The sequence below is a fragment of the Puma concolor genome, chromosome A1, assembly GCF_028749965.1.
Source record: "Puma concolor isolate L17-30 chromosome A1, mPumCon1.1.hap2, whole genome shotgun sequence".
Classification (NCBI taxonomy): Eukaryota; Metazoa; Chordata; class Mammalia; order Carnivora; family Felidae; genus Puma; species Puma concolor.
Genome location: NC_141667.1, coordinates 49,312,882 through 49,329,459, shown reverse-complemented (window position 1 = coordinate 49,329,459; position 16,578 = coordinate 49,312,882). Strand labels below are relative to the sequence as shown.

Sequence of the window (16,578 nt, the reverse complement as noted above, 5' to 3'; positions counted from 1 at the left end):
CAGGCTCGAATCAGTTGTAGGCTGGCAGTCTGGGGATAAAGGCAAAGGACAAAAAATGGATTTTCATGATTCTTCTCACAATAGCATTATATTCTACCAACCGTACAAATGATATTTTTTCATTAATAAAGCTGGGATTGAATCTGTGTAATTCTAGCATCTAACAGCTCACCTTCAGAAAGGTCAACCAAATAAAAACAAAGGGAGTTGCCAAGCTTTAAGAGAAGTATGTTTGTGGTAAAGCAAACAAAGGGAAAAAGAAGTAAGGTGTCTATTTCAGCCACTGAAATGGAGCCAGTCCTAAGATGGGGCCTCACTGAGAGATAACCCAGTGAGCTGGGTGACCACTCTGCACACCAAAATGTTCTTCTGACACTGATCTAGGCCCTGGAGAGATCTTTGGTGTCACAGGGGGAAGGGTAATGACATACCTCAGCAGGTTCTGTGATGAGGCAAGGTATCGGTTCTCCTACTGTGAACAAGTCATTGACTGAAGCCACCAACGCCCTTTGGCATGGCCGCCTGTTGAACTCTGGGGTGCTCAGCAGCCCAGCAGAGGGGGGCAGACATGGAAGGTGGAATCAGATAACATTGCTCTAACATTGTGAAGAGTTTTCAATCAATAAGAATCATGCCTCAGATAAATCTCACTGGCTCTGATACTGCCACTGCTTGACTAGTGACCATTACTAGCTGTGCAGTCCTGGGCAAGAGATGGGACCTCCCTAAGTTTCAGTTGCCTCCTCTTTCAAGCACTCTGCTGAAGTTTACTTCCCTCAGTAGGTTTATTTTGAAGTTCAAGAGTGATAATGTGAAAGTGTTTTGTGCACTTTCAGCTGCTTACATTGTGCTCATTATCATCATCATCAATCACAATAGTTAGAAATATATAGTTATTTATATATTAATATTATTATAATAAATTGTAAAAATTATATTATTAATATTAAAATATTAAAGTAATAGTTAGAAAGATCTCCTTTCCAAAAACTGCACCCATCAAAGCAGCAAAAAGGTTAGGGTTCCATTCCAAATGGATTTCTTCCTATTTTGCCGCAAAATAGCAAGATCATTCACTCTCCACCACTGAACTTTCTATGGCAACTGTATGTGAGCATTTGCCATATTTTCCAAAGACTGTAGAGCTCAGAGGATAAGAGCTTGGCCTCTGCAGGTAGATAATCCTGGCTCTGAGATTTACTCTTTCCTTTCCTAGCTACGTGACTTGGGCAAGTCACCTGACATCTCTAGGCCACAGGATTCTCACTGGGCAGTGAGAAAACCAACGGTGTCTATTGCAAAGCATTTTCTTTAAAAAAATTTTTTTTCAAGGTTTACTTATTTTTGAGAGAGAAAGAGAAAGGGAGACAGAGACTCTGAAGCAGGCTCCACACAGTCAGTGCAGAGTCCAGTGCAGGGCTCGAACTCACAAGCCGTGAGATCATGACCTGAGCTGAAATCAAGAGTTGGGTGCTTAACCGACTGAGCCACCAGGTGCCTGACTGCAGAGCATTTTCTGAGCTCAAACATGGAAGTGCTTTGACATGGAAGTACTTTGCATTGTGTCTGGCATGTAGTATAGTTAAGTGCTTGGTATATGGTATCCACTTATTATTATTGTTGTTGTTAGCATTTCTGAGGTTCCTTGGTAAAGTGAGGACTTTGCCACCTCCCTCAACCAAAATCAATCAGCTGGTGTAGGAAGAGCATTGCCCTGCAGAGAGGAGTCCAGGGTTGGGGGGTGGGGATGGTGGATTAAGGATGAGGTCTTAGCTCTGCTTCACTTCATATTGGCACGTGAGAGTAGTGACTTGAGGTGACAACTCTGGGCTCTCATAATGATGACGACATTTTTGTTGGTGGGGCATCCTTGGAGGCAGTGGAAGTTTGACGCAAAGTTTGGAACTCAGTGACCTAAAAATATATATATATATGATATAAAATTCATATCACATATATAAATATATAAATATGTGATATTAATATATAAAAATATATAGATATATATGTGATATAAAATTTATATCATATATATAATATATATATACTTTTTTGAGAGAGAGAGAGTGAACAGGGGAGGGGCAGAGAGAGAGAGGGTGGGGGGAGTAGAGGATCTGAAGCTGGCTCCATGCTGACAGCAATGAGCCCAATGTGGGGCTGGAACTCAAAAATTGTGAGGTCATGACCTGAGCTGAAGTCAGATGTTCAACCAACTGAGCCACCCAGGTGCCCCGGAACTCAGTGACTCTTAAATAATGGTGTTCTAGAGTTTCCTTCTGTTAACTCATCTGCATGAAATGTGACGTCATCTTACCATTCCTTCTTCTTTATGAACCACATTGGGTGCCAACCCAATTTGCTGTCTGTTCCCTTTCAAAATTAAAAAAAAAAAAAAAAAAAAAAAAAAAAAGAAAAGGTCCTTACCCAATTTTGCCCTTGGTGCTAAGGAACACCTGACTCACATATGGAATGATTGATTGATTTATTTCAGCGTATGGTGCTCTTTTGATCATTGCACATACTAAAAACATTCAGAGGTCTCCAAAATTTTAAAGCAAGTATGTGAATTGAAGAAAGTTGTGTTTCTGTTTTCAAAAGCCGTTTTGAAATTCCAGATCTGCATTAGTGCTGCCAGGCAAGTACAAAAAATATGGGTTCTAGTCACTTCCTTCGTTACTCATTACTGTGAAACCTGAATGAGTGAAACTGTCTCTAGATTTTAGTTTTTCCCTAAAAAGGGGGGGGATCAGAGGAGATAATTTTGAATTCTTTTCAAATCTAAAATACTCTCAGAAGGATCTTTTTTATCTTGCCTTTGAATTTTTAAGGCTATATCACCAGTGGTCCAGAAGGGGGCAGCATAAGCCAGATGCTACCTATGGAAGAACACCTGAAGGCTTGAAGTTGTCGCTTTTAAAGTCCTAGGATTGTGTTAAGATTGTATCATTGAGTTGACTTATATCAGAACTAAATTTGCTTTAAAAGTACATACAGATGAGTCCTGTGTCTATGAATTTAATGAGTCAAAATACTTAGTTATCAGTTTTTAAACAGACCCACTGAGAATATAGAGTGCTTTTATTTCCAGTTGATTTCTGGAACGTAGCCCACTGGCTAGAGTTTGTATTTTCAAATAGGATGCTAATATGCTCTTTTTCTTTCCTCTCGGAGTGGTTATAATCATGATTTTTTGAGTCATTCAGAGTTGAGTTCAAATTTCCTTTTATTATCTGTGCTACCTTGAAAAAGTGATTTAAACTTATTCAGCCTCAGTTTATGTCTGTAGAATGGATGGTATAAGCATGAAGTGAGATAATTTATATGAAGTGCTTATCGCTCTGCCAGGCATACTGTAGTGCTCAATAAGTTGACTTTTACAGGGAGTTCCAAGTAATTTTGAAGCAAACTTCCACCAGTGGGATGGCAAATGGGGTGATGTTCAAAATGGATTTTAAAAGATTTTCTTAACTCAAAATTCAATGCCATTCCAGATCTGCACATAGCATGTAGTTTTATTTCAGTGAGTAAGTTCGAATCCACTACCTTAGGCATAACCCTCTTGAGGGGAAGTCTCATCACTCTAGGGTCTGAAGGTCTGAAGGTTTTAGCATTAAAATTGTGCTCTGATATAACACGTTTAATTCCCTGACTCCATGGGTGTTGTTTTTGCATCCGGGGACTAACTATACCAGAAGTCAGCAAACTCTTCTGTAAAGGGCCAGACTGTACATATTTTCGGTCCTACCAGCCATGCTGGTGGTCTCAACTACTCTGCTCTGCCCTTGTAGTACAAAAGCAGCCCCAGATAACACATGAACAAATGGGCACTTCAATAAAACTTTACTGATGGGCATTCAATATGAATTGCCTGTAGTTTGCATGTGTGTTGAGTTATTCTTCTTTTGATTTTTCCCCAATAAAAAAATATTAAAATGATTCCTAGCTCTCAGGCTGTACAAAAACAGGCAGCAGGTTGGATTCAACCCTTGGGCTATAGTTTGGCAACCCTTAATCTATATCATCCAGATACAGGACACATTCTTTAGAAAGGGCAGATGTGAGTCTCCTTCAACAGAGCTCTTCCAGCATATGCACTGAATACTGCTTCTTATCCTACTAGATGATAAAAGTAAAGGCAATGTTTTTATGTTGTGGTTTTAACATTTACACTTTATATTTTTATGTTATAAAATAAATACATGCTCTTGTAAAAGAAAACAGAAAAACACTGTAAAGTGAAATGTCCTTGTATTCTAAACATTCTTCCCAAGCCCTCACCCCAAATGACCAAGATGAAGAAATAATTACCATAACAGTTTGGGCTATATCTTTTCAGATCATTTTCTTTTCTCACGACAGAGTAACGTCTATCATTTTTTTTCACACAAAAATTTTTACAAAATCATTTTTAAACGTACTTTAAAATGTATTCAACATTTTTTTCAATAAATCTTTATTACAAAGCCACTATGCATGTATTAGTTTGAACCATATGAAATGCTGATATTTAAACCACTTTTTAAAAGCTTTTTATTTTGAAACAGTTTTAGACTCAATACAAACTTGCAAAAATAGTACAGAGAAAGCTATATGTTTCTCCAGTTTCCCCCTCCCCTGCCACAAACATCTTACATAACTGTAGCACGTGGTCAAAGTAGGAAATGGACATTGGCATGATGCAATTAACAAGTCTACAAACTCTACTTGTATTTCACCAGTTTTTACATGCATTCATTATCTAAAAGCAAACAAACAAACCATTTTTGATATACAGAAAAGTCTCTCTGCCTATATATAAGTCTATATTCTCGCTCTAGAGACTTATATGTATTACATATATATGTATATTACACACATATTACAAACACACATATATGTAATATACATATATAACATGTAATATACATACATGCGTATTACACACATACATATTCCATACATATATAATATGTAATATACACACATGATATATAATATGTAATATACACATATATGATATATAATATGTTATATATATATATATATATATCCTGAACATCTTTGTACACCAGTACTCATATCTAGGGGGCTGTCTTTTACTAATAGCATCACCGAGTTCTTTTTCAGCTGTGAGTTGATGTGTTTCTAACAGTGATCTTCAAAGTGTCACTTAGAAGGTCACTGTGGCAGTGCTTCAGCGAAACCTTGAGAGTTTGCTCTTGACTCAGGCATCTTGGAGAGTTTTCAGTAATTAACACATATATATTTTACAGTTAAAATTTTCTCATTTGAGAAAATCTAGAAATTATAAAAAAGTACTAATTAAAAAATTTTTAATTGCCTATCATATTTCCACTCGATGTCAGATGTATCTAGTCTTTCAGTATTTCTTTTCAGTTTTCCTTGTGAAGCAAGAAGTATGCATGTGTTTGTTGTATGTTCTTAAGTATTTACATACTGATTTTCTATACTAAGCATAGCTTTACATCCTTTTTAAAAAATTACCATGAAAAATAATCATTTTCTCAGGTCATTCAAATTCTTTTTTACAAAGGCATCCAGAAATTTAAAGGTTGAAAAGGACATAGGAGATTGGTTGGGGCAATATCAGCATTTTGGGATGACTAAACTGTGGCTCAGAGAGAGCAAATATCATGCCCAAGGTCACACAGCCAGGAAACCTGGGGTAGACACATATTCAGAGATGGCAGTGCAGCGTTGGGGAGACCCAGGTGTGTTCTTACAGTGCTCCAAGGTCTGGGGTGGAATCCCACAGGAATTCCACTTTGCCAGAGTACCCATAAGCCAATTTACTGATTTACAATGACAACTCTGCCAAGACTGTCCATATTTTCGTTTTTTTTTTTTAATATAAATGCATTCTCACCCTGTAGGGAAGTCTAATATTAATCAGAAGTATCGGTGAGTCCATAGACCTGGGAAAAGTGTGGTTAAGTTGAAGATTCTTTTATCGTTGTTATTACCTGGCGATGAATTTCTTTTAGGTAGATAACCATACATATATGGTGAAAGTACAAAGCGTACAAAAACATTTTAAATGAGGGTCAGTCTTCCTGTCATCCCTTGTGCCCGTCCCCAGAGCCGCTGTTCCTGTGGAAGACCTTAGTGATCACTGTGTCTCTGTATTAAATTCCCAAGGATGCTGTAAAAATTTACCAGAAGTGTAGTGGCATAGACCAACACAAATTTATCGTCTTATTGTGCAGGAGGTCAGAAGTCCTAAAATGGAGGTGTCAGCAGGGCCATGTTCTCTCTGAAGGCTCTAAGGGAAAATCCCTTCTCGTCTCTTCCAGCTTCTGGCGCCTCGGAGATTCCTTGGCTTGAAGCCACATGCCTTCAATCTCTGCCCATCTTTATGTGGCCTTCCCTGTGTGTCTCTCTGTGTCTTCTTCACTCCTTACAAGGACGCCTGCCATTGGATTTAAGACCTATCCTAAATCTAGGATGGTTTCATCTCAATATCTTTAAACTAATTACATCTGCAAAGATGCCCTATTTCTAAAAGGTCACAGTCTGAGGTTCTGAGTACACATAATTTTGAGGAAGACCATACTTAATCTACCACAGTTCCCCTCTCACAGAATTGCTTTTCTTGCAAGTTCGGGGGGGCTCCTGCCTTTGCCTGAATGTGCTTGTGTAAGAGGTCAGGGTCTTGAGAGTGGAAGGACCAAGGTAGCACAGAAAACACAGAAGTAAGTAGTCTTCACTTGCCTACCCCATCCCGTAGCTGTTAGCATCACTGCGTTTCATGGGAAACAAATGTCGCCAGCCATTTATTCGGTGTCTAACTCTATCTAACACTGGGTTTGGAGTGCCTCCATTGGGCCTTTTGGCAATTTCTGAAGAAGAGAAGGAAGATGAGGAGGAGGGGAAGGAGGAGGAGGAGAAGGAGGAGTATTGTTTGGTATCACTCAGCAGTGTTTGTGTTTACAAAACGTCTCTCCCATTAGACAATTCCAATTTAAAATACAGATTAGCTGTGACAAAACTGACCTGGGATGGCTTTTCTCTTTGATGGTTTCAATTTCCAGCTTATCTGCCACAAATGATTGTAATACTATAGGATTTTGACAAAACAGGGGTAGGAGATTTGAATTCTTACCTGCAATTTCCAGCTCTAGGGGATAATAGCAGAGAGAAAAACAACAATAACTGAGTTGTAGGATATGAAAACATGCTGAATTTTCTCCTCAGAGTTTATGCTCCTAGGCATTCAACAGGTCACTTTCCCTGTCGAAGAAATAAACTCTTGTACCAAATTATGAGCCTTAGAAAACCCATCATGTTTTTTCTTATGCCTTGAGTGCAAGGAAGGCTGGGAGAAACAATGATCAATTTCAGTAATTATCGGCCTAGATTTGTATTATATTCAGGCCTCGTCTATGTGTGGCTTTATGTTCTGTTTCTATCAGCAGGTTTTGTTGCACATGTGATTTTGCATTCTTCCTTGGCATTTTCTCCTGGCCTGGATTCCTTGACACAGTTCTCACTTTCTACTCTCTGCCATTTGTTTCTTCTGCTTCCTTCTCCCTCACCTTCTCTGCCCACCTTTTAAGTGCTGGGGTTTCTTAGGATTCCTGCTCTTCTCTCTCTGGACACACAGCCCTTGGATTTCTTATATGCTCTGAGGATTTTAACTCTCCTTGGAGACCGATGACTCCCAAATCAGTATCTGCAACTCCAACTTTTCCTGAGTTTGATTCAGATTTAAATCTGCCAACTGCACGTTAGGCCAGTGTTGTGTGTGTGTGTCCCTCAGGTGCCTTCCTCACCGACTATAAATTTGAACTCCTCATCCTTTTCACTGAGATGGACACTTCTGCTCTGCTTCTTCTGTGCCCAGTCTTAGCAGACAGCTGGGCAATGGCCCAGAGTCTCAAGAAGGAATCTGCAAATTATCTAAGACTTGTTTCTTTCTCACCCTCACGTTCAACGTCCACTTCCTCTTGATCTCCCTGCTAAGCATTTCTGGAATCTGTCTTTCTCCCTTTGTTTCTACTGGCTCTGAATTTTGGACCTGGGACCAGATGATAACTGATTATCTCATCTGGTTATCTCCTTATCCTCTTAACTAGACCATAACAAGCTTAAGATGTTTCCATAGTTGCCCACTGCCTACAGCATTAAATGGAGACTTACCAGCATGACTGGTTCCTGCCCATCTCTGTGTAATCCTCTGCCACTCCACATTCCTCATTTTCTACCTTCACAGCCTCTTGCCATCCCACTTGGAACCACACTGTTCCATGCTTCATGGCTTTTCTGATGCTGCTCTACCTAAAAGGCCCTTACTATCTTTCATTGCTAATTCTTACCCAACCTTAACTCAGTTCAGGTGTTACTCATTCAACAAACACTGAGCAACGAGTGTGTGCCAGGCAGTGTTGGGGTCCCGTTGTTGAGCAGGCAGAGGGACACTGTCCTCATGGAGCTTAATTCTAGAAGTTCTCACTGAACTATGATGGTAGGCTACATGCCTCTCCCTGTGCCTGCCCTCATCAGCAACCTTCCATGGTCCATCATTACCTCGGCCCGTGGGGCCACTGGTCTTCCTTCTGTAATGTACTATAAATTTCATGATGGTGGGGCCATGCCGTGTTCATCTTAGCATTCTTAGTGCCTGGAATAGTACTTAGCGTTTGGTAGATTCTCAGTATGTTTTCCTTGATGAACTCAATTATTGTTTATACATAAAAACATCCATGTCTCATGAGACCTTCACCTTCTAGAGAACACTTACCCTTGGTCCTCCAGAACAGGTCAGCCATCCTTGTGATATGCCCCTACATCTTGCATTATTTATTCCCAGAATTTTGCACAATTAGGACATTATTTTTTCAACCACTCACTTTTTTTTTTTTTTTTTTTTTTTTTGTTGTTGTTTCAATTTGATTTCCTGAGGGCACCTGGGTGGCTCAGTCAGCTAAGCATTTAAATTCGGCTCAGGGCATGATCTCACAGTTTGTGAGTTCGAGCCCCGCATCAGACTCAGTGCTGACAGCTCAGAGCTTGGAGCCTGCTTCAGATTCTGCATCTGCCTCTCTTTCTCCCCCCACCCCACCTCAAGCTCTGTCTCTCTCAACAATAAAACAAAAAATTAGAAAAAAAATTGTTCAAAAAAATTTGGTTTTCTGCCTTAAGTTGTAAATTTCATCAGCCAGGTTGATGGTCAGGCTAGCACAGTACATGGCCTATAATAAATGCATAATAGATATTTGTTAACTAATGGATTGGCACATTTTTTGGCTGGATAAAAATCCTGAATGTGTTGCTGAGACCTACAGAAAATGCAGACCCAATTGCCTGCTGACCTAATGCCCCACTCTACCCATCTATAAAATGGAGATGTTCCTGTGGCATAATGTTGGATAGCAGCTGAGTATCAGATAAAACCATCTCAAAACAAATGTGTTGTAAATAAATTATACAAAAAGAAAAGATGGGATTGAAAGATTAAACACATCAACTAAGATTCCAGATGAGGTTTGAAATGCCTATTTCAGGATGTGGTATTTTATTCCTCCACAGAAAATATAAACATTTCCCCCCACTTTTCCTCCCCAGAATCTGAGACAGCAATGGTTGTGCAGAATGAAGCTCAATCAGAAGAGGTAAAAATTTTTGTGAAGTATTTGAAGCATGTGACTTCCATTTTTAAAATCCACAATAGAGGTTTGCAGAAATGAACTGGGGAGGACAGATCTATCTAAGCAGCAACGGTTGTGAGTTAGCTGAGGAATCTGTAGACTCGTGCTCTTGGCAGAACTAACATTCATATTGTTACTTCTATATGTGCAGATGCTTTGGAAACCAATAAGAAAAAAAACCATACAAAAACATGGAAAGATCAATATGTGTTCCTTCTGCATGGCCCAGGGTTAGTGACGTCCTGCAGAATCCACCCTTGCCACCGGCATATTTCTTATTTGCTGACCGTGCCTTTCATTAATTTTTATCATCACAAAAGTGGTTCAAGCTGCATCAAGTAAAAACTGTCAGCAGTATAGACACTTATAAGGGAAAAGGGAAAAGGGTCCCCATCCCTTCTTTCTTCCTTCCCTTCTCCCTCTGCAGAGAGAGATTGTTGTCCCTCCTTGCTGCTGTGTTGGAGAAAGGGACAGGAAGGTGAGGAAATGGAGCATGACCTGGGCAGCAGAGGTGGCATTGAGCCCCTACCAGAACTAGGTGCTGCCTGCAGAGCAAAACTCCTCAGATGATTTGGTGTCAGAAGTCCTGTACACTCATAAAAATTAAAACAAATTTAAAGTGATGTTGATTCATTTAAAAGCAAAGAAAGCAAATCTATTACTTGTTGACCTAAATAACATTTTATGAAAAATAACTCTATTTTCCCCGAACGAAAAAATATTAGCAAGAGAAGTGGCATTAGTGGCATTGTTTGACATTTCTGCAAATCTCATTAATGTCTGGCTTGCTAGGAGACAGAAAGATACTCTTATCTGCTTGCATATTCTATCATCGGAATGGTGACAGTAGTCCATTACTTGTCACGTAACCTCTGGGAAACCCTACCTTCCATCTTGTGAAAGAATGACAGTGAAAAGGGCAAATAATGTCTCATGAAAATCGTTTTGATCTCATGGGTCCCCTGGCTACACTTTGAGAACCACTGCTGTCAAAAAGTTGAAATTGAGTTCCATTTTCCTCTTCTATCTTGTTGCCTCTGGAGGTCTAAGTCAGCTGAGGTCCTGAGTTGCACAGAACTGGGCAGAACTCAAAGGATTTAGGTGGTAGCCAATGAAGAGACTTGACCATGGAGAACACAGGGCTCACAGCACAGCTCTTTCCTATCTTCAGACCCCTGAGCCCCACAGCTCATATGCCTGATGTCGGAGACAGGAAGATTTGGGGGTCTGGGAAAATGTTCCAGATTTTCGGAGATTATTTTTAAAAACTTCTGATTTGTAAGGCTGCCTTGTCTTGATCTTGAGACATGTCGGGCAAAATGGGGTGAGAAGCAGTGAAGCTGCTGGTGGAGGGAAGATATGATTGGGACCGGAAGCTGTGTGAGTATGAAGTTCAGAAACGAGTGGCCCCATCACCTTCCCTGTGTCTCACCAGGTAAAAATGGTCATCAACCCTGACCTGCTAATGATCATTGCTCCCTCCGTGGGATTTGTGCTGTTGGTGTTGCTTGTGGCGTTTTTCCTTCGAGGTAAGGAGGGCAGGCCCAGGTGGGATGGAGCCCTCAGAGCTGTGGAGGCTCCAGGAGGGCCTGGGAGTGAACAGATTCTGCTTTCTGCCCCTGTCTCCATCCCCCAGAGTCCTCTTTCCATCCGGTCCCTATCCTGGTCAAGGGAAACTCATTCTCCCTAAGATGCTAAAGCCTTCATGTATCATCTTCCTAATGGAGTTTATATTTTGGAAAAGAAAAAAAAAGAGTACTTTCATTTACTGGATGCATAACCTGTGACAGTTCTGATGCTATGCTCTTGATGTGCCTCTTTTCTCCCTCATTACTGCCTTAAGTGGAAAGTGCCATTATTATCATTGTCTGGGGTGGAGGAAGTTGTGGCCTGGCCTCCTCCTCTGACTAGGACTGCCCCAGGAAGAAAGCCATGAAGGATCTTGGCCTTATTATCTCCTTAAAGCAAGCTTTCCTTACCTGGGTTCCACAGAGAGACCTCGGGGGAAAGTGAATCCCTTGAAATCATGTGTAAAGGTACTTGCATGTTGATATCTGCATTTTTCAAGGGGCAGCGTCCATAATTGTTATTAGATTCTCCAGCCGGTCTGTGACCTTGCACCTCTCCTTCCCACCACCACTCCTCACTTTCAAAACAATAGTTTTGAAACACAGCAAAAAGGAGTCATGAAACAGGGTTTTAAGTTGTCATGCAAAGTACAGGTATGTGGCATCTGGTCCTGTTGTAAAATGGGGGAAAACTGTTCTGTAGTCATCAACAGAAACTGTTTCGAGGTGGTAGATAAGGAGATAAGACTGGTAACCATCTCAACTGCTTTGAGCAGCAGTAGTGAAACTTGCACATTTCAGCACCTGTCCCTAGTGAACACCGCCAAAGGGAATTTGAAACTCAGTGGAAGCCTGTCTTTAGCCTTCATGCAAAGCCCTTTTAAAGGCAGAGGCCATTGGTCCTCATACAGTTTTGGAAATTCTGAGTATGTCTCATAAGGAAGTGTTTTAAAACTTGAGTGAGTGCTTGAATTATGAGTGGGCAATGACTTAAAAATGAAGCGGCTTAACACTATTGCCCACACATGGGAACAACTGTGTAAGTGATGGGCACTGCCTCAGGACCCATAGAGGCAGTCACTAGATCTGGGAAAAGGAATGCATTTCCCTGCCTAAACCAGTCCCTAAATTCTCACCTTTGGTCCACCTCTGCTCTTGGGAAGGCAGCTCCTGGCTTAACCCAGCATTTCACATGTCCTAACACAGCTACTCTGCTTATACCATGGCCTTGTCTTTTCAGGGAAAGTCATGAAAACCAATTGTTTCCAGAAACACACAAGGTAATTCATCTTGCATGACTGATTGTTGTAATGATTGTACAAGCTGTTACAAATGATTAGATACTACTCAGTGGTTTAATGACTTGTTCTTGTGTTCTGATGAAATACAGGGTTGGAGAAATGTGGCATTAGAGGTGAAAAAGATGTGGGATTTAGCTCACATTAACCTCTGTCCTGGTTAACACTGTGTTATGTTTGTCCGAAATAAAAATACAAAGGCAGGTTGCATTAATAGAAGCATGGCATGCAAAAGACAGAAGGTGATATGTCACTATCTTCTGTGTTCAGAATTTTTTGTTCAACTCTGGGCAATTCATTTTAAAAGGACGTTGTTAAACAGGAGTTTCCAGAGAAGAGAGCTGGCAGTGGGGAAAATGAAAACATGTAGAATATCATTCCTGGGATTTGGTGCCTCTGCCCAATTAGATCATTGTAACAGTTTTTTTTTTTTTTTTTTTTAATAGTCTGAAGAGTCTCTGGAAAGAGATTTTGAATATCTGTCCTGTTTTATAGCTTTTTGGGAAAGAAATGAAAAGATTTGGTGTCACCTGATGAAGACTGTGCTTTCATTAACAATTACGTCAATACCAAAATATCAATTAACAAATATTAACAAGTGGGGCTTCGCAAGGTGACTTTCCAAGGTCATAAACACATTTAGGTCACAATTTTATATTTTTCCAATATAGAAACTTTTAATTCCCTTATTAGAATAGATTTGCAAAAGCCCTTTATCTCCTGAAGCCTCAGTTTTCCCATATGTGAATGGAGAGGCTTGGACCGGATGGATGGAGTTTGAGCTCTTTTAACTCTAACAGCCATGGTTAGTGGCCTTGTGATTTAGCAGCATCCGTTTATTCCTGGTCCTGGTGTTTCCCATTTTCAGCCTCTCTTTTCTCTTTACAGGCTTGACAATGTTGGAGAGTGTAAAAACACCTCTGAAGATATGCAGCATGGAGGGGAAGTTGAAGATGGTCTTTTCACACTCTAACGGGCCACCTTTTCTTAGGATTGAGGATGGGGGCATCATGTGGGAATTGTCAAAATAAGTCCTAGAATGTTTTATTTTTAAAGCCCCATCTATTCCATTGGTGTCATCCATTCAGTCTTGCATTAATTTCACAAGTGCAAGGTATTTTAGAGACCAAAACTTCCCTGCCAGGTGCTTTAATCTCCTCTGTAGCATCAGGCTAAGGGATCTTCCAGACTACGCTTGAATAATTTCAGTGATGGTGAGCTCACTACCACACCTAAAGGAGATCATTCAATCTCAGGGCAGTTCTGAGACAGAAATATTTAAAACAAAGCTGTCTCCAGAAAGCACCTGCCTGGCGGTCCTAGTTGAATTTACTGTGTTTACCCAGAACATGTATAATCTCTCTCCTCTCTGGCAGCACTCCAGATATTGGAAGGAGAGCTTCATGTCTCTCCAAAGTACCTTGCTCCTGGGACATGATTTCTGGTCCCTTCTCTACTCTAGTTGCCTTTGCCTTGTATGCATTTGTATCTCTCTCTTTATGCCCAGCTTACGGAGTTCAGTGCCTCACTCCAGGTATGGTATGAGCAGCCCTAGGTCTCATCAATAATTCAGGAAGTAATGTGGAACCACACCATAATTTCGGCTCACCCCCTGTTCTGTTTTGTTTTTTTAAAGAGAAGATTCTCCCTTAAGGAGTGCTCTGCAGTGGTACGTGTGTGGTTGCACAGAGTCAGGAGTTTCCTGCAACAGGAGGCAAAGGTCCAGGTGGAGGTGGTTATCAGAGACCTCATTTAAGCTGGAATTTCCCTGGACTCGTACAGTAGCTTCCAAGCCGCCTCCCAATCTATGCCCCTTCCCTTCTCGATTGGTTCTCCATGCTGTGGCAGAGATATCCTTTTCTAAATACAGATCGTAGATTCCTGTCTCCTGACTTCTACTTTTGGCATAGAGAAAGCATGTGGGCTCTGCCTGAGGCTGGGTGGCTGGGTGGCCGGGACTTCAGAGGCTAGGGAGCCGACATAGATGAGTGAGGCAAGGGGAAGTGCTGGGCCGTTACAAAGTGGAATGTGTCTGTGTCCACTTGAAGGCATTAACACTCCAACTTAGAATAATGACCTGGCCAAGCAACACGTGGCCATCGGCTAGAAGAAGGCAACTGGTCTGAGACTCCAAAGTCCAGGGGGTAGGGTAGGGTTTTGCCAAATGATGACTTAATAAATATACAATTCTTATGCTGAGACTTCCTGATCAGAAGAGATCGTTGGTCTAGTTTTTCCTCTCTCTCCCTCTCTGTGCAATCAGAATGAATTGGTAGCCACCTACAAATAACTTCCTAGTATCTGGGCCCAGGAGAGAGAAATCACTTCCCTTACAGAGCTTAAAAATCTAAATGAGACAAAACACATATGGGAAATGCAACAGAATGGAATCAGTGTTGATTTTCCATTTGCACAAGGAAGGGCTTTGATGGAGACATCGTTCTTACAGCTGATGTTTACATAGTGGGTCCACAATCAAACCTTGAGGATTTAGAACAACCTAATTCTGCAACCTGGACCTTGGTCTTTCTAGGCTAAATGAGATAACATCCAGTCCTTAAAAAGCATTCGCTATGGTCTAGGTACTCTACCAAGTGTTTCAAGGCAATTTCTCATTGGGTTCTCACAGCAGCCCAGTGAAACAGGTAAATTACTCCTGCTTTTGGAGCTGAGAAAACAGAAGCAGGGAGAGGTGAAGAAACTTGTCCAAGGTCACATGGACCAACATCCCTATGACAGAGCAGGGCTTTGAACCAGGCTGGAAGGACTCTACACTCTTAACCACTACCCTGTGCTTCACAGCGAGGGCCTTAATTTAACACTTTGTGCATACAGAATTGCGATATTGGCCTGTGTTGGTCCCAGATGGATTTTAGTTTGCTCAAATCCATGGCGACCTGGGTGTTTTGATGGTTCTCCAATCCCCAATCCTTTATAGCTCAATCTTCCCTGGTCCCCATATTATTTACTCAGAATCTTATTTGCATTTGCAGAGGAAGCTGCAAGTGGAGAACCTGGCAGGAACCTTAATGAAGCCAGGTGGGACACATTTAAATGGGAATGTGTTGAACTAACTCATGAAGAGTTGGAGCCAAGCTGTCAGCAGGCTTAATGAAAGGTTAACAGGAATCCAGCAATGGGTGGCTGGGGAGACTCTTTGTCTCTCTAAAGAAAACAAAAAGTTGAGAAGTGAGTTCCCTGGGTGGAGGCAGGATCAGAAGGAGGAAGCCACTTGTAACCAAAAGCCTGGGTCTCAAAATAGAATTTCATTGGATTTGTAAACATGTTATAGTCGTTAAAAAAAAAAAAAAGGCTCTGTGAGTTCTCGGCTCTCTGAACATCAAAGGACACCGAAGAGAAATGTACTAGATGGAGTATGATTAATGCTGATGTTTTTATGAGGGTCTTGGAATGTGCTGGAGGTGGCTGCTCACAAAATGGAAGGTGGGTTTACTTTCCAACTGAGCTGGAAAGGTGCTGCAGTTGTATGCTTTATGGGGTGCTGCACGTGGAGTGGAGGGTGGGTGCAGGAAAGACACCCACGTATCCAACAATTCAACTCCCATGTTTTAGCTGATGAAACCGAGGCCCTGACAGGGGGCCTTAGTTACCCCAGGCTACACAGTAAACCAGTGCTAGAGCACAGACCTAAACCATCTCACCTGGACTTACCTCTGTGGCCATGTCACAAACCTGTCGTTGGAGTTTTCTAGGTCCACCTGGATCTGCCTGATTATTTACCCTTCTGAAGTAACATCACATTCTTGGTGCATGCATTTCTTTCCCTTGACCCATCTTTCCCAGCAAACCCTTGACCCTAGGGTGACTGACACTCCCAGAAAGAGGAATCAAAATGTAGAAGTGTAAAACTTGGCTGTTCTGTTGCTCTTTGAAGAACACTACCATAACTAGGGCGACTTGTCCTTGTCCTGCATGCTGGGAACCCCCTCAGTCCTGGACAAACTGGGATGATTGGTCCACCTGAGTCCATAACTAAACTAGAGCTGAAAACAACCACCCTTGGAGTTCTTTCAATCACCTGCTCTTGGCTTTCTTGCAGCGATG

At 41.3% G+C, this 16,578-nt stretch overlaps 1 protein-coding gene across 2 annotated transcripts in view; it reads left to right on the top strand.

The window, feature by feature from the left end:
• The window catches only part of TIMD4 (T cell immunoglobulin and mucin domain containing 4), a 31,936-nt gene extending 17,216 nt beyond the window's left edge, over window positions 1-14,720 (top strand). Inside the window, exons 6-9 of one of the 2 annotated variants that reach the window (XM_086702117.1) lie at window positions 9,565-9,611; window positions 11,083-11,176; window positions 12,456-12,495; window positions 13,402-14,720. In XM_086702117.1, coding sequence (XP_086558243.1) covers window positions 9,565-9,611; window positions 11,083-11,176; window positions 12,456-12,495; window positions 13,402-13,486 — 266 coding nt within the window. In that variant the 3' untranslated portion in view covers window positions 13,487-14,720. Of the gene's footprint in view, window positions 1-2,828; window positions 2,988-9,564; window positions 9,612-11,082; window positions 11,177-12,455; window positions 12,496-13,401 lie in introns of those variants that run through there. The other variant, XM_086702178.1, reaches the window with a different exon arrangement.
• Window positions 14,721-16,578: the final 1,858 nt, after the last annotated feature.